The 23,842-nt window shown below is 48.6% G+C and overlaps 3 protein-coding genes across 8 annotated transcripts; 1 reads left to right on the plus strand and 2 right to left on the minus strand.

The window, feature by feature from the left end:
• The first annotated feature begins 105 nt into the window (after positions 1–105).
• LOC120953485 (serine/arginine repetitive matrix protein 2) lies at positions 106–22,154 on the plus strand. 5 transcript variants are annotated; one of them, XM_040373449.2, is made up of 9 exons: positions 106–917; positions 1,018–1,119; positions 11,521–12,003; positions 12,110–12,172; positions 15,160–15,319; positions 16,590–16,645; positions 16,717–19,254; positions 19,335–19,565; positions 19,770–20,285. In XM_040373449.2, the coding sequence occupies exons 1-9, from the start codon at positions 676–678 to the stop codon at positions 20,077–20,079; spliced, it is 4,185 nt and encodes a 1,394-aa protein (XP_040229383.1). In that variant the 5' UTR covers positions 106–675; the 3' UTR covers positions 20,080–20,285. The 5 variants fall into 5 exon arrangements, with proteins under 5 accessions (XP_040229383.1, XP_040229385.1, XP_040229381.2 ...); XM_040373451.2 differs by lacking the exon at positions 19,770–20,285 and adding an exon at positions 20,590–22,154 and having other exon boundaries at positions 107–917; XM_040373447.2 differs by lacking the exons at positions 106–917; positions 1,018–1,119 and adding an exon at positions 7,916–10,946.
• Positions 1,747–7,246, minus strand: LOC120953486 (uncharacterized). Its single transcript, XM_040373452.2, has 2 exons — positions 3,908–7,246; positions 1,747–3,315 (listed from the first exon to the last, which is right to left on the minus strand). The coding sequence occupies exons 1-2, from the start codon at positions 4,023–4,025 to the stop codon at positions 2,132–2,134; spliced, it is 1,302 nt and encodes a 433-aa protein (XP_040229386.1). The 5' UTR covers positions 4,026–7,246; the 3' UTR covers positions 1,747–2,131.
• On the minus strand, positions 21,877–23,670 carry LOC120953483 (PXMP2/4 family protein 3). Of its 2 annotated transcripts, none has more exons than XM_040373443.2 (4): positions 23,488–23,670; positions 22,844–22,988; positions 22,388–22,763; positions 21,877–22,302 (listed from the first exon to the last, which is right to left on the minus strand). In XM_040373443.2, exons 2-4 carry the CDS (start codon positions 22,930–22,932, stop codon positions 22,183–22,185), a joined length of 585 nt encoding a protein of 194 aa, XP_040229377.1. In that variant the 5' UTR covers positions 22,933–22,988; positions 23,488–23,670; the 3' UTR covers positions 21,877–22,182. The 2 variants fall into 2 exon arrangements, with proteins under 2 accessions (XP_040229377.1, XP_040229378.1); XM_040373444.2 differs by lacking the exon at positions 23,488–23,670 and adding an exon at positions 23,062–23,223.
• Positions 23,671–23,842: the final 172 nt, after the last annotated feature.

A 23,842-nucleotide genomic window follows, 5' to 3' on the forward strand; every position in this document is an offset into this window, starting at 1 on the left:
CCGTCCACAACATAACGACCAATTCGAATTACGCACGCTGCTTTGCCCACCCCCCCGCTTGACAGCTGTCACAACACATGCGCGCCTGTCAAAAGCCCGATAGCAGGAAAAGTGCATGTAGAAAAAAAATAAATGATGGCCGAACATTCTGGGACGCAGAAGTGCACGCTCCGTGAAATCGCTGCTCAGCTGCTGTAGCTGGTAGCTTGTTGTGTGATTAGAACAGTTCCGTCACCGTACCGACGAGGGGGCCCCCGACGCTTTTAGTGCAGCCGTGACGTGATTTCGTAACCAGTCGCACCAGCGGACAGGAAGCATCATCAAATTCACGCCGCAGCAGCGCGCCACCGTTTTTTGCCGGCACATCCGTGGTGGTGCTGGTCGGGTGGTGGGATTGCCTTGGGCACAGTTCTTGTCCGTGTTCTGGGAAGGCGCGGAGTATTGATTTTTCTTGCCCGTTCGCTGCCCATCAATATATATTGTGCGTGTGTTGCCTTTCGTTCAGTGGTGGAGTGCCGCTGCGGCACGGATACGGAAGGCGGGGAGTTTGAAAGTGTGTGTGTGAGTGTGTTTTGTGCGTGTGTGTGCGCAGGAGAAACAGTAGGCGGTTGTCGACGGCGGTGCCTTTCCGCGGCTTGGTGATCCTGCGCTCCTGTTGCTGTACATCCGCCCAAAATGTACAACGGCATCGGGCTGACCACGCCGCGCGGTTCCGGCACGAACGGCCACGTCCAGCGTAACGTGGCATTCGTCCGGCCGGGCAAGAAGGACAACATCAACTACCGCACGGAGGACGACCTGGCGAAGCTGGACGCACAGTCGAACCGGCAGCCAAACCAGGGCATCCTAGACCACGAGCGGAAGCGCAAGATCGAGGTGAAGTGTGCCGAACTGGAGGAAGTGCTCGAGAGCCAAGGGTAGGTGGTAGAATGAAGACCGAAAAGTCAAGACGTTTGTTTGTGACACATGTTTTTTCCCGATTCTAATTTGTGGCCCATTTTGTTTGGTCGATTTTAGGCTCAGCCAGGATGAGGTTCGTGCCAAGGTGGAGCTGTACCGGACGAAGCTGATGGACCACGGGACGATGGAGCTGCCGAAGGACGAGTTCGGAAGATTGCTGTAAGTAAAACAGCTTCGCCCCTTTCTTCTGTTGGCCACCATGGCACTTTGCTACAACCATCCCCCCTTCAGGTCGTGGCACCTTAGCTAGTGAAGCCCTCTAATAATTATGACCCTACCATATAAACACACACACACACACACACACACACACACACACACACACACACACACACACACACACACACACACACACACACACACACACACACACACACACACACACACGTGCGGTGTGTACCTCGCACACCTGCGCACAGGTTCACCACCCCATTCCTTCCTTGAATGGTGATTAATCCTGTCCACAATATCGTTTCTGTGTGTGTGTGTGTGTGTGTGTTGGTGCCCATGTCCTGCAAGGGCTTCGTGGTGACGGTTGTGTCGTTTCTCGCACGCGGTCAAGCATAACGAGTGCTACGCGAACAACCCCGGGCGGCAACCAGGGGTAGCTAAAAATGGAAATATTTTATGGGGACGAACCGTTTGCTTTCTTGGTTCGTTTTTAGTAAAAAAAAATCAATGTCTCTCCCCCCACGTGTGTGCGCGGTGCGACTTAGTTGTAATGCCATTTGACCTGTGGGGGGATATAGCGGTGATGTCCTATTTTTGTAACACGCAGAGGACAGATCCTTTGATGAATCATATTTATTGACGCGCTGGAGCCAACGGTTGCAACGATTAAATTAATCCTACAATTACGTATACGCATTTAGGAAAGGGGCTTAGGCCAGCCCTGTAGCTCCTAGGTTTGTAGAAAAGGTTTGCTTAATTTATTTCCTTCCATCTAAATTCATATAGCGTCATGTTTGTGTGTTTTGTGCTTAATGCTAAGGCTTCAAATAATTCTGCTTGCCACTACAAATACTCTGTAGTGCATACTATAGCTGCTCTCTCTCTCTATTTTACACACCTGAAGTGTATGGTGTTATACCCTTGTATCTCGATTTGGCACATTCATTCCCACTCTCCCGTCCGAGCCCTACTACTACTAGCATCACGATCAAGCGCACGGTCAGTCGTCCTCTCGCGTAGAGTAATCCACCGCCCCCTCCCCATTGCCGCCGGTCGGTTGCTGCTCCTCCCCCTCGACGTACATCGTCGCGAGCGGCTGCAGGAAGTCGTTGCTAATGTTGCCATCCTCGCTGCCGGTCGCATCATCACCCCCGCCGCCACCGGCCACACTGCGCACACCCTGCATCGCCTCGTTCAGGATCGCCAGCTCGGCAAACGTCTTGTGCTCGGTCCATTCGTCCGCCACGAACGGTTTGACGCGCGGCAACCGCTCCTTGTGCCGTAACCGCTGGTTCGTGTACCGATCGAACAGCTTGCCGGACGTGTTGCGCTTGACCGTGTTGCGCGGTGCGTAGTAGATTTCCTTTATCTCGGCCGGGAACAGCTGCGTTATCACGTCCGCGTAGTGGCTCATCATGCGGTGCTTGAACAGGATGTTAAAGTGCAGAAACTGGTCGACGATCAGGTGCGTGATGATGGTTTGGCCCCGCCGCTCGAGCGGTTCGTTCGGTTTGTAGCTGTTCAGTATCCAGCGCCCGGACTGGGACGATTGCAGCAGCCGCAGCATGCTGTCCCGATCGATCCGCACCGGTATGTCGCCGACCGCACCGGACGTGCGTTCCTTCAGCGACGGTGGATCGGCCTTTCGCTTCAGCAGCGGCTGCACCAGGGACAGGGAGGCGGCCGCATTGGTGGGCGGTATGAGCAGAGGCGATTCTCGACCGCCGCCACCACGCCGCTTCAGCCCGATGCCATTGGTTGTTGAGGTGGAGTCGTGTTCCGTCTTGATGCTTGCGCCATCATCGTCCGAGCCATTGTTCAGCTGGCCGGTGGCGGTAAGGTCCACATCGAACGGATACTTGCGCTTGTACGATCCGGGTGCGGTGATGCCGGTGGCCGGGGACGATGGTGCGGCGCCCGCCGTACCATTAAGCGCGGGGAGTAGTAGTTGGCGCGGTAATAAGGCAGCGGCGGAAGCTGGCGGCGTCGGCGGCACCGTACCGTTCCCGTTGGGCAGCTGCAGGTGGGCGGCTATGTTGCTGAGGAAGCTTTGCTGGTCGTGGCGCCACTGGCGAAGCCGATGCTTGAACAGTATCTTCTGCCCGAGCAGCCGGGGATCGCTGAACAGTTCGTTAATCTCTGCATCCTCGATCAGCACCAAACTGACCTCGTCGATACCGCAATCTAGAAGGGGGACGAAACGAAAAACGGTGACGATATTTAATTAAGAGGGTAATAAAATTTCAATGCACGCGTGACGGAACGGGGGACGCTCGCGATACGCTACATACTACGCCTCGCACACGCTTGACGCATGCGTTGCTGGATGTGTAATGGTACCGGAGGAAGGAAAAGGGGTAGGAAAATAATAGGCAAGCACGAAACCAATGTAAGTGAGAGAGCGAGAGAGAGAGAGCGCACGTTGGGATGAGTTCGCCACACACTACTCTTGCACGATCGCACAGAAAGGACGTGTACCATGCTGTGTTGTGCCTGCTAATGCGCGCTCAGCAGAAGACTACGCACTGTTCTACAGTCCAACAATACAGATTCGTCATGGTAACGACACATCGTTCTGTGAGCTGTAATAGTAGCGGGTATGATTAACCACTCTGCCTGTTACAACGCGCACACACACTGCGCTGAGACAAAGGAGCAGATGCGCTAAAGCATCTTTGTTACATGCTCTCTTGTGCGCTCTCTCTCTCTCTCTCTCTCTCTCTCTCTCTCTCTCTCTCTCTCTCTCTCTTTCTCTCTGTCGCCGAGTGATACTTACAAACCATGCGCTTAAATGCTGCCGCACTCAGGCCCCAATCGTTCACCACCAACTGCTCCAAGAGGTTCCGATCGTACTCGCCGAGCGTTTCCTTCGAGTCATCGCTTTGTTCCGACATGCTGCTGTGTGCCGGGTAACGCACCCGAAATCCCCGTGTTCACACGATGAAAAGTGCAAGTTATTGCCCTGTTTTTTGCACCGAAAAACTACACCCCGCACACACACACACACACACACACACGGTTGTGATTACACTTTTTCGGATTTTCCCCCCAAGCGCGCTAGAAGATCACAGTCGCGCCACCGTTGCCGCTGTTGCGTGCATGATGGCGTAGATTTTGTTTGTTCTCCACTTCCTATCGGACACGGTTTCTCGGATGGACTTCTCGCCTACCTACTACTACTCGGCGGCCTATCGGCCTATCTTTCACTTAACATCAATTATCTTCAAACTCTTCTCGCGCGCCCCTGGTGAAGAATAGTATGCTCACAAACGCCAAACTGCTGCTGCTTTACTGCTACTGCTCGCTCCTCCGATCGGCCCGCGACCGCGACTGGCAAGAACTTCAAAAACTGACAAATGGTACACAAACGCGAGAACTGTGAGCGCGCGGAGGTATTAACTATTCTCAACACACTACGCCTGCCTGCCTGCCTGCCTTGTGCGCCACTACGATACTGGCTTCTGGTTGAATGACAAACAACCATTCCAAAGGGGCCCGCGCGCTCGCGCACACACACGGAACCTACACACTACGGATGAGCGCGAAACGATTGAATTGAGTTCTTTTCAAGTACGTAGAATAGAAAGATTACTTTAACGTTACCATGCCGGAGAGACACACACAAACACACACATACACAGGGGCAACACTACACCGTGAGCAGCAGAGAGACGGGCAAGGGCCAACCGACTGGGTCTTAAACACACCACATTCTACTTGCTGCTAGCTCGTCTCGTCGTGTACATGCGCCATCCCTTTCTAATACCCTCCAACCCAACCGGATGGTGGATGGCGTGCGTTGGTTGCTCTCGGATTGTCGATTGTCGTTTTAGGAGGGTATGGTTGAGGTTTTTCAGCATAATATGTGCCTCAACACACGCCGCTGTATGTTATCCCTCCTTTACCCCTGCTGCTGTGGCTGCTTCTGCTGTACCGGTTCGTGTTGCTGCTGCTGCTGCGACCAACAACCTCCTTGCGTGTCGTCGTCTCTGGCAGCCCGCGTACGATGTGGGGAGGTGTTTTCGTAAAAAGGAGGAAGGTAAAGAGCAAAAAGGAAACCTCGACGAACTCGACGAACCTCCTTTATTCTTCCCGTATGGTAAAAGGCGAAGAAAACGAGTCGCCGCTGCTATACCAGCCGAGATTGTTGGATTGGCTTGGCTGGTTGGTTGGTTGGTTGGTTAATGTTGGTTTGTTGGATGCTCAAAAATAACTCCGAGGTAGTACAGCAGCAGCACACAAGACACAGACACCAAAACGGAGAGAATGTGGTTTTTTACCCACCACCGACGGACATGCGGCAAGCTTGACTTGACTGGCTGGTGACTCTGGTACGGTTTTATGTACGTGCGCGCATCGGTATGTTTAGTAGTCGATATATGTATGCTGCTGGTATTGCTTGTGCTGCAAAACGATATGTGCGCGCCCTGAGACGATGACGATGATGAACCCCTTTTACGGCAAAGGTACGCGCGTACTGCAACTACTAGCTCTAACCGACCACCACCACCACCACCACTACTACTTAGCGCACAGCCCGCACCGGAGAACGATCTCAGACTTCTCGGACCGTATTGTCCGTGTTTGTGTCTGTGTGTTTCTGTTTCAGTTTTGGTGAAGCTGCTTCTTGAGAGAATTGATGGATGATGGCGTAGAGAATAGGACAAACGTCGAGGAACAAGTAGTAGGCCCCCGCTGACTGAACGGTGGGGCCGCGCAGTAAGCCGGTGACGCTGGCACGGAGAGCAGCATGATGATCAGCAGCAGCAGCAGGACGAAAACTATACCGAGCTAGCGAGCGAGAGAGAGAGCGAGAAAATGTGTGTGAGAGAAATAGGAATGCATCACAGGAGGCCCTGGCGTTCTTACCGGCTAGCCCGACGGCTCTGTGTATGTGAGAAAGACAGAGAAAGAGAGAAAGACACTCGTGCTAGTGAGAGTGACAGCAGCACAACAACCAACAGGGGCAAGGGATGGAAAGGACACGGGAGATGACAAGGAGAGAGAGAAAGAGAGCGGATTGAAACAAAAGGGCGAGAGAAATCCGATTGGTACGCGGGGATTGCCGTCCCGCACATCATACCCCCCCGCGGAGGAGAAGGACCGAGGCGACCGCATGATGATGTTGGTACATCGAGACGCAACCAGCAACGAATCGACCATCTCCAATAATGATTTTTAAGTGTCTGTCTGCAGCCGCCATGAGCATGACTTGCCGCCTTCCTCCACCCCTCACCCCGGGAGAGTAAGCGAATAGGCGAATCAACAAACAAATCTAGCGTGGCGATAGTGTGGCAGGAGATCGAAAGGGAGAGCACACACGATATCATCTAGCATGGGATAAACAGATGCCAGCCGGGCGGCCACAATCTGAGAAGGCATAAGAATTAGTGGCGTTCAGAGAGAGAGGGAGAGAGAGAGAGAGAGAGAGAGAGAGAGAGAGAGAGAGAGAGAGAGAGAGAGAGAGAGAGAGAGAGAGAGAGAGAGAGAGAGAGAGAGAGAGAGAGAGAGAGAGAGGGAGATAGTGGCAGAAGCTAGTGGAAGAATTGCTGGGGACTAGGAGATAGTGAAACATGATCGCAATGTTTAGCCATGCGAGATGGCGGTAAGGAGGAAGGAGTAGAGGCAGAGTCAGTACACTTCAGAATTATGCTTATTGTGTGAAAAAAATTGTGTACACTCGAAGAAGTTTGCAGAGATACACCGCGGTGGTGTAGATTTGATTTCAAAATTGTTTTATCTATTTTAGCACAAACTCTAGAAGCCGGACGATACATAAACGAATATGACAATGGGGTTGCGCACGACGAGAAAATGCGATGAAGGCGAACATCAGCGTAGAGCGAGCATATGCGGGACGAATATGGATTGGAATAGTAAATAACCGAAGCAGCAGAAGCATTCGAACGAAACAATTATGCGAGAAGCGACAAGCCAAGAGGGAAGAGGCTTAGAGCGAATGGGAGAGAAAGACAGCAGCACCATGCACGAGAATAACCCTTTTCCATGACTCTCGTCGCCTGGCTATGACCGTGACAAGGACGAGAAGGAGGAGAAGGAGTAGGAGGAGTAGGAGATTGACACTTCTCGGACGGGACGGGACGGGACGGGAGAAGAGGGCGCTGCGAATGTTAAATTGATTGTACCATCTTGGCTCCCTAGGCCTTTCCCATACATGTCCATACAATACATTTATGCCCGTGAGTTGAGTTTTTAAACCCTCCTTCTGGGTTGAATGGGTTGGATGGTATGGTGGAGAGGGGGAATTGCTGCTGCTGAGCCGTTTGATTTCAGCGATGCCAAACAGCTACCAACAACTTCCTCTGGTGTGTGATTGTAACGAAGATGGCCAACCATGGTCGGGTTGGTGACTAGCCGACTGGTTAAACGGTTGACAATGCACGCAGGGTGGTGTACGTTTGCGCGACACGTTTGCTTTTTTGTTGAAGTGAAGCGAAGATGCAACCAACCGCCCTGCTCTGCCCTACCGCCCCCTGTTATGCACGGATAGGAGAAGAGGGTGTGAAGGAGGCCTAGCATGTAGCTAGCACTTCAAGATACCGCCGCATACCGTCACCGCCGCCGGTAAGTGGAATAAAGAGCACTCCAAGCGAGATCAGCACGACGAGGGGAGCAAGAGCTGCTGGTGATGGAGTTTGGTGTGTGTGTTTGAGTTTACGATTGAAATTGAAATGCTCTAGACACGGAGATGAGAAAGAGAGAACATTGAGTGCAGGTTGTACCACACACACACAAAAATACCTCCCAATAACACCGCTTCTGGTGCAAAGCATTGGGGGAAAAAAGAGCAGACATGTATAAACCTCGGCAGCTAAGCGCATACGAAGAGAGGATGAGAAGGGGCTTGTTTTCGTAATCGTAATTGACAAAATATGATTCTATTTATGGGTACACGGAGCATGATGATCTTTGCTTCAGAATCTCCATCCCGTGCATAGTACCTAAGGGGCAGGTACGTGCAAGCAACCGGCCGGCCCGGGGCAGCTCAACTTCATCGCTTGGAAGGGCATTTTTTGAACCACATCCAACAGCCAAACTCGGAAAAGGGCACTCTTTTACCCGCAGCAACCAAGGCCTGGCCAAGGCATGTAGAACATGGAAATAGAAAAGCAGGATGATGAGGATTGATTAAGTTGGATTTAATTGGGATTGGAATTAGCATACAAACACACCAACAACACAACAAATCGTATCAAAAACGTACATCAATGAGAGAGGCTCCTTCCGGGAATCACTGGAACTTCATTGTACAGCACAGCATCATCATCCACGACGAGAAAGGACGAACTCTCCTCGGCTTTCGGCTCTCGGCCGTACCATGCGCAATGCGGACCGGTGTGCCCCGGAACGGTGTGTGGGAACCATTCACGGAGGCGAAAAAAAAAATGCCATCTCGTCCTCAGCTTCGTTCCTTCGTCAGCAGAGATATTAACCATTTTTGCTCACAGTGCGCGAAGAAAGTGACGAAGCGGGTGGACAACCCACTGCGTGCGTGCAATACAGCGCACTACATGAAAGAGCTTCCAGCAGGCTTGCCAACAAATCTGCTGCTGCTGCTCTGTGGTGTGTGTTACTGTTGTGCGTAGTAGTAGTGCAGTGTTAAAATGGCCAGCTGCAAGAAACGAATCACCATCCTTCCACCATTTTGCAGCGATGGAAAGTGAAAGAAAAATGGCCAACGGCATTTTCACTTTAGTTTGCCATCCCGTTAAGAGTGTGCAATGTTAAGTTAAAGGTAACAAAGGGAAACGCAGCCGGTGGTGTGGAGTTTGATGAAGTGATTTTGCCAGCATCAGCAAAATGGTCGCAACAGTCGACGACGGATCGATAATCGTAAAATTAAAACCATCCGCACCATGGTGTCGAAGCAGCAGGGAAAAGAAGGATGCGTCGCAGCAGCAGCACACAGCGGGAGCGGGAGCGTGTTGTGTGGACCGACTGTTCTTCCATCATGTGATGCTGGCGGAGGAAAATTAAATCCCATCGCTAGGATAATGGCACCGAACGGCACCTGTGAGATTAATTAGTACGGACAAGATGGTCCTAAAAAAACACGAAGAAACACAGCACCGGATGATGTGACAGCAGCGCTCGTCTCAGTGTCCACCAAACAAATCACTGAAAAGTCTTCCATAATAAACTCCCGGCCTTGGTCTGGGAAGTTACCTTAGTGTTTAAGAAAGCTTGTGCTTAAAAGGGGGAGTGTGTTAAGGGAAGGTATACAGCTTTCCAATAAGAATAGAAAAAAGAAATCCGTAATCCAACTGTCTTCCAAGAAAGTTGATACACGTAGTTGATAAGTTTTAGTAGAGAGATAGTCACAGTTTTGAGGACAAAAGCAACATTATTACGCTCGTTAAATCGACGTCTTCCATAGAGATATACTTACATTGTTTAAGCTAACACAAAATCGTACGAAATATGAAGAAAAAGCTCTCACCGGCAACTAAATTTCGGCGCCGGCTGGCCGCGATGAAGAAGAAACGGGCCAGCAAAACCACTTCCACAACCGGTGGTGGCCCCTTTCTCAATCGGAAGCAGCCGAAGGAACAGTTCTTCGAGCATGACATCCGGTACAACGCGGAAGAGTCGCCGCAGCAGCAGCAGCAGCAAAGCATCCTGCAGGAGGACGATGGTATGGATCCACCGGATTCTTCCACCAATCCGGAAAAGGGAACCTTTTCACACCGCCAACCGTTGTCGCCACGGGCTGCATTGTCCCGTTGTTCCTCATCCGAATCGTCCGTTTCGGAGCGTGCCGTCGGTTCGCCGGTGTGCGGCGGTTCGGAAAGGAGAATCAAATCAGCCGTACAGGTGAACGAGTGCAGCGGGCCAGTGAAAGGGAAACAGCGCACCAAAAGTGGTCCGCTGTTTGGACGCAAGTATCAAAAAGCGAAGGCAGGAGGACGCCAGATGACAGTGCCGCCACCCTTTGGCATGCTGAACTGGAACAATCGAAAGATGCTGCTAAAGCTACAGCAGCAGCTCCGCCTGCAAGGGCTCTGTTTGTCGTCGCTTTCGGCGGCCGGAGGACGTAGCACCGAGCTGGCAGGCATGCTCAATGGTGCTACCAGTGCCGGCGGTAGTATCGATGCCGTTGGTGGTACACCCGCCGGATGCTACTGTCACTGCGCATGTGCAGCAACGCTTCCGGTGGGTGCCGGCGAAAATCCCGAACCACCACCACCACCAACACACGGTGGCCACGCAACTTTCCACCCCGAGCGGAGGGACGTTTTCAGCCGACCGACGACCGGCGGCAGTGTGCGAATTGCACGACCACGTCAGCCCAAAGCGAACCAGGAGGACAGTGTGCAATCAGCGGCAGGACACGTTCGCTCGTCCCATCGTCATAACCGACACCTGGGCGACGTTTTGTCCAGGTCTTCGTATCAGCGGCAGGCCCGCCATCACCACCGCCAACCACAAGACGGCGGTTCCAGTTCGCGCTCGTCGTCCTGTGACTCGTCGGAAGTGGTTTCGTGCCAGGTTCGTCGGAAGCTGTACCACCATCACCACCACCACCAGGACGAAGCAGAGCCAAACGTCAGGACACAGTCTGGTTGTTCGAATCGGCACCAATATCTCGAGCCACAGCACGCACAGCTAGTGCGGGAACATTGTGGCAGTTTGGAGCCGCATCTCCATCCGCATCATTTGCCACACAGTCGACATCATCATCCTTCTGCTCCTCATCAAAAGCTGTGCATCCGTACTACGACTGCCGCTGCTTCCAGATCCTCTGCCGCCGCCAGCATTCCGATTTGCATGCATGCCATGCATAGCGTTGTGAGGTAATAATCGAATTTCGTGCAACTGTGTGTGCTGGCGTGATGTGAAACAATCCGTGGTTGTTTCTACTGTGGTTCTAGATGCTAGAGCGCTATTTCATCTATCGAAATTTGAAAACTGTCAACGTAGAAATAAGGTTGTTGTGGTATGTTTAGTTTCTGAGGGCCGGCTTACATCACCGAGCGTGTGCCCTAGTTGCAATTAGTGTTTTTATTGGGTTATAAAATACAAATACATCCTTACCCTTTGGTCGGTTCGTCACAAAGGTTCGCCAATATCTGTCAATAACAGTAACGAAACCTCCTTAGAGGCCCAGGAGATGGTAGATAATATTTACCCTGTGAGCCTTCGTAATGGGACCATTTGGGAGAGAAATGGACCATAAACACGCAAGGCCACATGATGATGGGACACACCGGCTCCTCCACTCTATGAAAAATGGCAATCGTTAAGCTGCTCGTTTCTATATGCAATGGTTCTCCCCACATTTTCTTCGTCCTCCCCATACACGATATCAGCCTAACAAGGTTTTTACTTACTCTTCTTCTTTGTTCTCTCTTCTTCCCCCCGCACCAGTGTACGGGAAACGCATCACATCGCACAGGCCCAGCAGGAAAAGAACGCCAAGCTGCGGGAAGCGTTCGGGATCTCGCAGTACTTCGTCGAGGGTACGAGCTTCGACCAGGACCGGAAGGCGAAGGAAGATCTCGCCAAATCGGAAGCCCTGCAAAAGGAGCTGGCGGAGAAGGAGAAGGCCAAAGAGATGGAGCGGGCGAACCGGAAGCGGTACGCGCTCGTTCGCACACCGTCCCCGGAAAAGGAAGCCGGCGGTGGAGGAGCGGGAGCAGGAGGCAGCGATCGTAACGGCAAGCAGCGTAGGCGCGGCAGCTCCAATGACGAGCGCGAGGAAGGCGAACACGATGACGATGACGAGGAGGAGAATGATGGAAGCCATGATGGGGGGGATGGTAAGGTGAACAACTCCAAATCGACGGCCGGTGGTGGACTGCGACGCGATAAGGAGGAAAAGAAGAAGAAAAAGAAAAAGGCACGAGATGTGTAAGTAAAACGTGTACGCGCACGGTTGCGCAAAATCACCGGTGGTTTGTTTGCGTAAAATGGAAATGTACTGATATTGATTCCATCTATTTCCTATTGTTTTTAGATCTTCCAGTCCGGAGCGCAAAAAGGATAAGAAGAAGAAATCGAAGAAAAACAAAAAAGAAAGGTAATTATAAAAACAAAACAAAATGTTTACTTCAAACGCGCGCCTTTACTTTGCTTCAAAAGCGTGATCCAGTCAAACGCAAAATGTGAAGCTTTGCTGGGAATGATCGGAAGAGGAGATTGTTTTGTTTTTCTTTTTAATTTAACATTGGGCAACGTGAAGGGAAGGGGAAAGAGAAAAAGTACACCAAATTAGTCAAAGTTTCAGAAAGGCATGTCAGTGTGTTTCGTGGATCGGTTTTAGCGGTTTTTACGAACTTTTAGTTAGCTTTCATGTGGTAACTGTGTTGTGTTCCATACAATCATACTCTCTCTCTCTCTCATGCTCCCGGGGTCAATGTGGGAATGGTATTGCTGTAATGAGTAGTCATTTTGTTACACAAAGCCAGTGCAACACACACGCACACACGCGTTCCCGAAAAGAAACAGTTGTGTTGGACGGTCTTTTCTGCAGGGCAAGGGATTGCACATACTTTATTGGGAGAGGTTATATTATTGTGTGTCTTGTGTGGTTTAGTCTTCCCAAAAGAGTATGGTGGTAATAGAGTCGACCCAGTCTCTGCCCCGTACGCCTTGCATCTTTTTGTGTAAATTGTTGTTATTCTCAAAATACTAATCTCTCATCATCTCTCTATCTTCTTTACCATTTTCTCTCATTTTTTATTTTTGCTCTCGAAACACTACTACTACTACTACTTCTACTACTACCACTACTACTACTATCTACTGCCAATCCAATCTGTCTTTCCGATTGCGCGCGCCAAATGTTGTATGTGTCTTCTTTTAAAAAAACATACCAAACTAAAACAAAACTTACATACCCGGGAAAACCATAAACCGTGCTAATTTAATTTGTGGCTAATGAACAAAAAAAACACGAAATATCTCCACACGCGCACTACTCATTTTGAACCAAAACAAACGAAAACTATTCAAACTACTTTCCCCCCAAAACAAAACAAAACAAAACCAAAAATCCATATTTATCAATACAATCACGCGCTCTAGTTGGTAAGTATTTGTGCTGTGCCTGCCTTTTTACTATAAGTTTTTCGTATTGTTCCTTCTCTCTAATCGTTATGGTTTAAGTTTTACCCTCATTTCACCATTGTGTTATGTGTGCGCGCGCGCGCGTTCCGTCACTGTTTTTAGTTAAGGAGCTGCTGCTACTGCTGCCGTTGCACCACCATATCAGCCACAATGCAGTTTTTTTGTTCAGTTCTAGTGATTCAGTACGGTGTGCGATAAGTTTTAGAGATAAAGTTTACACTACACATCGTAACTGTTCTTCAGCGCATATTGCATATTTGAAAAGGCTATTGTTGATGTTGTGTGATTCGAATTGTTCCGGACTTGGGAATAGTTCGCCATAGGAATAGAATTCAATGTCTGCGAGCATCGCAAAGACCTAAAAATGATAGCATTTAAATGTTAAAATCATAGCACGAAACGTTCCATTAAAAGCAGAACAATTTGTATGCTCCTAAAGTGTACCGATAGAGTGTTGTTATCTTCTCAGTTGCTTATTGCTTGACTCTTTTGCTCAATCGTATTTTTTTATTAATAATAAACGATCGCCTTGCTCTTTAGTTTAGGTTTTCTTTCTTTATGGATTGATATAGTTTAGTGTTGTTGTGGGCAAATGATGATTTAGCAATTCAGTACTAGGGTTTTCCCCGTTTCGAACTATGTTTTCTCAATTTGTGTTTAATCCCAGAAAAAAAACCACATCAACGAACAAACCAACAAACAAACAGGAAACGTTTCTTATTTTATTCTTTTTTCTCTCCTTTTTTCCACCGAAAGACAGACCAATAATATGATGAAAATATATTTAACATGATGGAAAGGTAAAAATTAATTATTCCCTTTTTTAATAAAAAAAACAAGCTGCGATTTCTGTTTACTACATTTTTAACATTAATTGTCCCTTCGTTGAATGACTTTTATTACTTACTGTCTCTCTCTCTCTACCTCCTACTACATATGTAAAGATAAACGCATATTGTTATTATTTAACTATTTTTGCGGTGAAGGGTCTACAAAAAGGCAACATTAAATTATAAAGCAATTAACACTCGACATGAGGAAATGGCAAGACAAATTGATTGCAAATGCGGGTGAAATGTAGTGAACATAAACCAGCAACAGTCTCTCACGCTGTCTACATTTTTGCGCTAAAATTGGTTTTCGTCCGGCTTTACTATTTTTGGTATAAACATGAATAATCTATGCATTTTTTTTCTTTGTTTCTGTTACAACTTATAATAGTAAAGCAAAACACATGCAAATTAAAATGGATTTCTTTTCTTATTTTGTTTCCTACATTGAGCTTGATTGTTTTCTTTGACTATAGGAGACAACTTGTGTCCAACGGTTAATGCTAGTGATGCACCTTAGTAGCAATTATCAACGCTTTTCCAATTATATAAAAAAAAAAAACAAAACAAACTTGCAGCGCGTATTATTATAATGTTTTAACTAGCGCAATCTACGATAAAAGTTAGAAGCCCTGTCGACATAGGGTTGTTAACCAAAATCTTCATTATTTTACCAAATCATTTCGAAACAAAAAGAACCGGTAGAGCCAACATCGTCGTCAGCATTTTATCTTTTTTGTAACGATTATAAAAAATAGAAAAACAAATAACACAAATCGGAAGCATTCTCAGGCAGCGCGAGATTTACCAGTGGTGTTTGCGCTGAATGATTCTGTTCATGCTATATTATACATATATATCTCTCTATCTCATTTTACCCGTCAAACACAGGGATTTGGAGTATTGAATTCTTTCCAGCTAATCTTTCAAACTTTGAAATTCTAATATATGGTTTTTGCACATTTTTCCTTATATTTTTTGGTTTTGATCGAACTCTGGACGTAAACACACGCACGCACGAACGCTCGCTCTCTGCTGGGAATACGTTTACTATGCTGCACTATCGGATCTTCGAAACTGGTTGAAATGAAATCATCGGTCATCGTAGAACGAAGAAAAAACACTCGAAAAAATCGCACCGTGACGATGAGAGCGATTCGTCCGATTCGGAATCGGATTCCGATTCGAAAAGTGATGCATCCTCGGATTCGGAGCGCGAGAACAACAGCAGCAGCAAGCGGAAGAAGAAGTCCTCGAAGAAGGAAAAGGTATGCTCATTCTACGCTGTTACGCATTTCAACCATTTCGTACGTGGTTCTCTGTAAATTTGACACCATAATTATATATATATATCTACTAACTCTAACCCATTATGCGCTTTTCCACACCACAATATAACACACCCTTTCTCTCCGCGCCCTGAATGTGAATAATCTCTCTGCTCTGGTACTTTACTGTACGGTGAGCGTTTGAAACAAGGAAACGAACCCGAGAAAAAAAGGAATTAGCTATTAATTGCACTGTATAATCATAATCAGTATCTTTTTATCACAGTATTATACCCCTCCACCCTAACACATCCACTCTCTTCTTACTCACTTTCTCACGCTCTCTACGTGTGGTTAGGGTCCAAACTTTGTTATCATCTGCTTCAGAATTATACGTTACACCCTTTTCCTCCCAACACACGACACGGTTGTTTGAGTTTGATGCTAGTTTGTAAACTAAAATGCGCTTTAGTTACGATGCTTTTTGCTAAACCGAATGAAGCAAACTACTACTACTACTACTACTTCTTACAATATACTACCGAAACAACAATGATTTTAAAACCCCCCTACTGCCCCCCCATTCTTACTGCCCGTTTCTCTGTTTGTCGTGACTATATTATTCAACTGTTGTAACACTTTCTTTTTATCGCATAATTAAAAGCGGAACTCTTGATCGAAAAATTAAGATCTGAAGGTATATTTGTAATAGTTTACTTATTCTAAATCGAAAACAACATAAATCAACACCCAATATATCTATAAATATATATAGCTTTGTATATTCTTTGGTCTGTTTTGAGTTTTGCGTTTTTGTTTTTCATTTTGTTAACTTGGTTCGATTTGGTTTTAGTCCCCGTGTGTGAGGTGGTGAGGAAATTTAGTATATTTTTTGTTTTTTTTTTTATTTGTTCATACTGAAGTATTGTTTTTTGTTGTCCCGGTTTGTGAGTGAATCAATTTTAGTTTGATTTAACAAGATCCTTCAACCTTTTCTTTAAGTTTACTTCTTAAATTAGAGTACGTGTTTTTGTTTTTATTTATTTTTATTCATTGCAGTCACTCTCAGTGTCTCTCTCTCTCTCACACACACTTACCTAGATAATGTTATTCATTCGAAGCTCAAACATTAGTTCATAGTAAAAATTGATTACCCTTTGACTTCTTTTTCGTTGTTAGATGTTTCTGATCTTTGAATGCTGTTTTCTGTAATATCGTAGCGTTCCGTCCGACTAATTTGCGCCTGTACATTGTTTCATTCTCTTCGCAGAAAAAGAAGTCGCAGAAAAAGAAGAAGGCAAAATCCCGATCGCCATCGCGTAACAAGTGAGTGTCGATGGAGTTACTGTTTCAATGTGTAAACTTTAACTAACTTTATCCCAATTGTTCATTCACAGATCGCCCGAAGCTTCCGGCAAAAAGGTTGCCGTGGAGGAACCGAAACAAGACAAACGCAACGAAGCCTCGGCCGGTGCGAAACACGACACGGATAGAAACAGACGCTCGCATGATCGCAGCGCCGGTGGGCGAAGGGATCGCTCGAGCAGTCGAAATCGGTCCGATGTCCAGCGAATGCGGGAGCCTAGCCGCGAACGGGGTAACAATGCTCGCCGTGGCGGCGGATATCGTCCGGATCGATACGAGGAACCGCGCTTCGGTAATAACAATCGTGGTGGTGTTGACTATTTTAACCGGCATCGCGATCGAGACCGCGATCGAGACAGTAATCGCGTTGCGGAGGAGCGTCCACGACGCAGTCGGTCAAGGAACCGGCGCCGGGAGCGATCGCCACCGGGCCAGGAACGTAACGATCGATCACGGTCCCGTTCGCGGTCGCGTTCGGGAAGCCAGCGGCGTCGTCCAGATCGTGGGGCGCGGGGCCACAGTGTGGAAAGGTCAAAGCACAGTTCGCGTCGCGAACGCACGCCCCCGAAACAGCAGGCGGAGCACGAGCGCGCCCGCGACAGGGACGGCGATCGAGAGAAGGATCGTCGTGAGCGCAACAAGGACCGTGACCGCGATGAGCACGATCACCAGGCCGATCGTCAGCGCGACAGGGATCGCGAGCGACGAAATGACGATCGGGATAGGGGCCGTGAAGGCAAGCGGGATCGTGAGCGGGACAGCAATCGCGATCCGGCAAAGCATCGTCGTTCGCCGAGCCCGCAAAAGAAGGACAAACGATCGCCGGCGACAACACGGCGCCAGCCGCGGGAAGAGGAATCCACTACGAAGAAGCGTGACAAATCTCCGCGCCGTTCGCCTGATCGCCAGAAGTCAAAATCGAGCACGGTAGTGGAATCGAAAGCACGCAAACGATCGCCAACTCCGCCGCCGAAAGCGGCATCGCGCGATAAATCGATCCCGAGGGGGTCTGATAAGGTGGAACGGCCAGCATCATCTCGTCAGCCGGCCCCTGCCAAGGTGGCAGAGGAGAAGGAACCGGCATCCTCCTCCGATTCAGAGGCCGAATCGGACCTGGACTATTCGCCGGCCAGACGTAACCCGGAACGGTACAGCGATATACTGCAGCGCAGCAGCAAATCGCGCACCGAGACGAATGGTAAAGAGGATGACAGGAAATCAACCAAAACCACCAAACCAGTATCGTCGAGGTCAGGTTCGCCACGCGAGCCTCGTAGATCAAGCAGCCCAAGCGGAGAGAAAGCGGACAGCAAGACAGCAAAGAAAGACAGCGCACCGAAAGCTCGTCGTGCTTCTGTCAGTCCTTCGCCGCCGCCCGCCCGACGCGATCGCTCTGCGTCGCGTGGCAAATCTCGCCGATCGCCTTCGCCCAAGAAAAGGGATACCTCGCGTCACGATGGATCTCCCGTCGCGAAGAAACGGGAGAAGCCGGCCGCGCCGCCATCGGAAAAGTCGGAAAAACGCTCCACCACATCGCCCTCCTCCTCTCGGAGGGTAAAGTCTCGGTCGCGGTCACCGCCGGAGGTGAAAAGACGCCGCCAGGAGCAAGCATCGCCCGCAGCAAGGTCGACGACAAAACCGACCTCGGAGCGAGAGCCAACCGAAACGGCTAAGCGCAGCGAAACACGCACACCGGAAAAGGGTGAGTCGAGAAAATCTCGATCGAAGAAGGCGTCTTCATCGTCCGGTGGGGCAGCAGCAACGTCCTCGACAAACGCCGCCCCTGTACAGCAGCCGGTAGTGAAGCTCCATTCGCCCGAATCGGAACACTCACAATCAGACGGCGAGGAACGGGAGCAGGAGCGTAGCAGCACGCAACGCGATCGAGACGATCTGGACGCATTCCTTCCCATTTACGACGAAACCCGCGAGCAGGAGAAGGATCTTTCGCTGCTGAAAGCCCTCAAGCACGATCTGGCAGCGAAGGCCAAGCAAAGCTTGGAGAAGAAAAAGTCCGTGTCCGAGGTGGGAAACAGCAGCAGTAGCAGCAGCAGCATCATCAGCAGTGCCATAGCGATGAAGGTTGGCGTTCTACCCCCCACGAAACCGGGCGAACCGGCCTCCGCAGAGGCACGCGAACGGGAACTGCAGCAATCGGCAACGCAACCGAGCAGCAGCCACAAAACGGAATCAGCTAGCAAGGCAGCACCGGCGGTGAAATGTTCGCCCGACGAGAAGCTTCCTGCCGGCGCCAAACCAAATACTACTAAAGCAACTGACCCGGCAGCATCACAGGAGGACGCCAGCAGCACCAGCACTGCACTGAAGAAGGATATCCACGAGATACTTACCACCGTCGGTGCGTGGGCCGTTGCCGACGGTTCGGAGGCGGCTGCCAGCCTGGCGAAGACGACGATTCTGCATGCGGTCGACGGCATACTGAAGGAGAAAATATCGGGCACATCGAAGGAAGCGAAGCCTGCGGCCGTTGCCGGCTCGGGCAGTAATAAAACGCGCCCCAGTACCAAGAGCAGCCGTTCCCGTTCTCGATCTCGTTCCCGTTCGCATAAGTATGTTTTTGCATGCTGTTGCCTATGGCAACCAGTGGCATACTTTGCTCACACATCTTGTTATCGTTTGTATCACGCAGGTCGCGCAGCTACAGCAGCTCTAGCAGTGATTCGGGCAGTTCACGGTCGCGCAGCCGCTCGTCCTCGTCGCATAGCCACAGCTCGTCCGATCGGGGCAGCAGCCGCTCGCGCAGCCGTTCCAGCAGCCACTCGTCCCAATCTTCCCCGCGTTCCCGCACCGCGTCCCGGTCGCCCTCGATACCGCGGCGTGCCGGGTCGCCCTCGTTTCTCGATCGGCGCCGCATCACCAGGTAAGAGAGTAGAGTATGCGAGAGAAAGAGTGCGATGTTTTTTTTTTACACCATCAATGCGCACCGGTTTGTTTCTACCATTGTAAACAAGCGTGTTTAAGCACTATTTTATTCTTTTTTTTATTTTTTTTAACTTATTTTTCTTTGTTTTTCTACTTTTTTTTTGTATTTGTATGAATCTACCTTCCCCATAATACCGAAAAGATCTTCCCGCTCGCCACCCCGTAGTTTCCGTTCGCGGCCCGATGTCAGACGACGGGGACGCCATTCGTCCAAGTCCCCCCGTTCGTCGTCTGACGCGTCCGCCTCGTCCCACCGCCGCCACTCATCGCGCTCCCGCAGCCGTTCGAGAAGCGCCAAGCGCCGGCAGCGCCGTGACAGCGACCGGGAACGGTCGCGTTCACGGGGCGACAAGCGGCTTGGCGGCAGCAAAAAGGCGCCGGCACGCCGTGATCGATCCTCCTCTCGATCCCGAACTTACTCCCGGCGCAAAGATCGTCGCGCAGATCGTTAGTTATTACGCTCAACTCAAACTGTCCGTCGGCCGCCCCTTTGCGGTCGTTTTTTCTGAAAATTGAAATCATAATTTACCATTTAAGATACACTTTCCTACTATGGGAAGTGGGAGGAAAATCATTAGCATTTTACTAAAAAAAAGTTGGACTTGCAAGACCAGATGTTGGGCAAAAATGTTTAAATATATTTCTCATGTTCCCTCCAGCCTCGGATTTTGTTGTTTTTTGCTTTCTCTTTTTTCAAGATCGTTTTCCGTTTGTATCTATTTAATTTCTTTCATTTCATTAGGTTGCGTTATCCTAGAACGTTTTCGCAGTAGTGTATTATTATGAGCTTGTGTTTTAATTTTGTTGCCGATCTTTCGTGAGTATTTGAGCTTTATTTAATTATATTTTCGGGTGTTCATAACTTTCCACCTGCAACCCCTAATCTAACTAACCTCTTTATCTGTTGACTGTATTTCTCTAACAAATAATGCCACCCCACCATCCACCGTTCGGATCAAAAGTGCACGCAAGCGTCCTATACCGTACCGCAGACCGACACCATCGTCACCGTCGAGCGCCAGCAGCTACCACAGCCGTGGCAGTCACTCGAGAAGTCGCAGCCGTAGCAAGAGTCATTAACCCGCTACATTGCGCGCGGTACATGGGACAGCTTCCCGTACACTAAAGAGACACACCCCATACACACAATCCAAAGAGCAGATCGTAGCAGATTATCCTATTTACAAATCGTCCAGCGTGTGCGTAGAGCGGTTTAAACAGAACAGCAATAGAAAAGAGAACTAGGTGTCAAACCTAGCAGTATCCTATTGTGCCCTTTTGCAGCCCGATATTCAAACTTCCAATTGAATTTAGGATGAGATTAGGAGGAGGAAGCACATGCAGAATCAATCAATCTTGTGTACATTCCAGAAGCAAAGGAAAAGAAGGATATTGCCCACCATCAAATGTCCTTTGATATTCATATCAGATGGATGGATCCGTGTGTCATTTCAAAGAAATTATTTATTCGCAATAGAGCACACCCCCGTGGGTGTAAATGTAACAAGCACACACACATACACACAAGACGAGAAGATGAAGAGAGGATATTAAAGGGAAGAATGTTTAGGATTTATTTTCCAGTATGCGTCGTGCATGACTAAGTTGATATTATAGAGGTTCTCTGATTACTTCTAAAGTGTATTAATTTTCTAGTCCTTGTCCTAGGTTTACGAAGCGATAAAATGCACACAAAGCGAATATGTTCGGTTGCAATAATAGTACTAACTCTAGTCATTTTAGCAATTATTTATGCAATGATTTTGTTTTCTTTTTATTTATTTGAATTTGAACAATACTCATGCGTGTTAGCATAACTATCTTAGCAATCCCTAGAAAGCAAACAAAACACACTCATAAAAGATTCCTTGCAATAAATTCCCCACACAGGAGGTCGACCATCTTAAACTCACTAACGAATAAAAGCGGAATGCATTACTAATCATACTAAATCAGTGTTTCGGCGGCGTTGTTTCATGTACAGATGATGATAAGGGGCTTTCCAGGGGTTGTCATAGTTGTGGGACTCTTTCTTATAGGAAATGATGGAAATTGGCCTCTCTTGGACATGTTCTTTGAAAATTCCTATTGGATATGTTCAACAAGGGTGCTATAGAGTCCAATTCCTACTGGATTAAGTTCATTTCACGCAAGAATGAGTCAATAAAGTGTTCCAGAGCTATGAGAACTCCTGGAAAACCCTGTAATTGTGTTTCTTTCTACCTAATTTAAACAAACAACATAACGGGTTTAACATCATACTGTCACACCCCTCTCGCTAGGGTTATTTTAATTTGGCTCTATAAAACAAACAAAAAATACAATATCCATTAAACATTTTCGCAGTGTAGCCACTTTTTTCAGCCGTTCTTTTCCCCCTTAAACCCTTACACCCTATCAATAACGCACTGTTACTGTCTTTTTGTGTGTGTCAGTGTGTTTTTTTTTTTCAATTTTCTCCCGAAAGAAGTAAACGTATCCCGGATTAAATGCAACGCGCTCCCGTTAATTCAAATGCCTGCGTGATGTCACGTGTCTCTTGCCAGAGTATTTCTTCAGGTAGACTTGCTCTGTTCCTGTGCCTTCTGCTGGCGACGCTGTTCCGCCTTCCTTCTCTTCGTGGACAGGAACACCATCCAGCAGAATCCGATGATGTTGGCAAACAGCACGCGTAGCTAGAGAGGAAGAAACAGAGATGAAATCAGTACCTCTACTCACTGTCTCACATGGAATCTTTTTACAGAACGCGTTTAAAATTACCATCGGCGGAATGTAGTTGAAGTTGATGAACACGGGCAGGGTAAGGAACTTCCAGTTGCCCCGCAGAATGCTACGATACTGGGTGAACAGATTGCCGAGCGCTTCGTCGTGTGTTTTGTACTCGAACCGGGAGATAAAGTACAGCGACAGGGCGGTAATGACCGGCGCAAAGAGGGCCCGCTCGCCCAGCAGCATCAGTAGCTTCTTGAACCGGGTATCGTTCGTGATGCGATCCAGCCAGCTGTAGAAGAAGTGCGACAGCGGACCGGTAAAGATCAGCCCGAACAGCCCGTACGCCATGACCGAGTCGGTGTTGACCTGCTTCGCACCGCCCAGCTTCTGCGAGACCAGGTTGGCGGAGGATGCAATTACGCAGCTGTGTAAAAAGGGAGCGAAGCGGTAAGTTGCATCAAAACCAGTTTCTGCTTGGCGGGACTGCAGACCCTCCTCACATACCTTGTTATAGCTTTCGTGCGAAGCGGATGCTCAAAGAGCTGCTCCAGATAGGAACCGAGCAGGTTGTAGATCGGTCTAGAGAGGGACATCTTGGCGGTTAGCGGTCACAAATCTTCTTCGTTCTCTTCGGTATCGTTACAAAACACTAGAATGGAAAGAAATTCAAATATAATTGACGAAATATATGTAAATGTTTTTTTTTGCGAAATGGAACCCACACTACAACCGTCTGTGCGCGGATTCAAGCTACAATTAACTCTCTACTTATCAGTCAGACAACAAGCAAGGGGACGATAGCGGGAAGCGTACGCAATGAGAAAGCTTTTTTAGCATTATCAGGCGATAGTACAATCCTTCCCATTCGTCTTCACTGTGGACACCCCTCCCCCGGAGAGGTTTATGCAAGTGTGCCACCGAAGAGCGCAACCAAATTGTAGCCCCGTACCGGTTGGATAACGTGCGATTATTTCACCTGATAAGCACTAGCACACCAGTCCTACCCTCGTTTCTGCCTAAACCAGCTGATAGTACAACGGTAAACAATTCCACAGTCAGGCCATCTAACCCTCGGCGCGCTTAGGTCAAAGGTTCAGGCTGGCCAGCGAAGAAAAAGAGGTCATTTGAAGAAAGAAAAGTGGCCTTACCGAGGATTACTGCGCTGCTTTCAGATACGAAACAATGCTCTTTATGACATTAACTATAAACTTTTTGCTAAAATTACACAAATGCACTTGGAGAAAAGCTATTTTTGAGTGAATATGTCCCCTCTCTTTACGCTGCGCACTTTGGAACGATCCGCGGTCTGTTTTGATAAACCGTGCTAACGGTACAACCAACTGACAGCTGGTTTGACAACCGCGTATCAGCGGTAAACAGTTGCTCTTCTTTTCCTTGTCCTTTTGCACCTTCAGACAACTGTACTAGCCAAAAATTTAAATTAAATTACACAAAAGCCCTCAGAAAGCACAAAAAAACACAATCGTTGCGTTTAAATGCCTA

Source organism: Anopheles coluzzii, chromosome 2 (genome assembly GCF_943734685.1).
Source record: "Anopheles coluzzii chromosome 2, AcolN3, whole genome shotgun sequence".
Classification (NCBI taxonomy): domain Eukaryota; kingdom Metazoa; phylum Arthropoda; class Insecta; order Diptera; family Culicidae; genus Anopheles; species Anopheles coluzzii.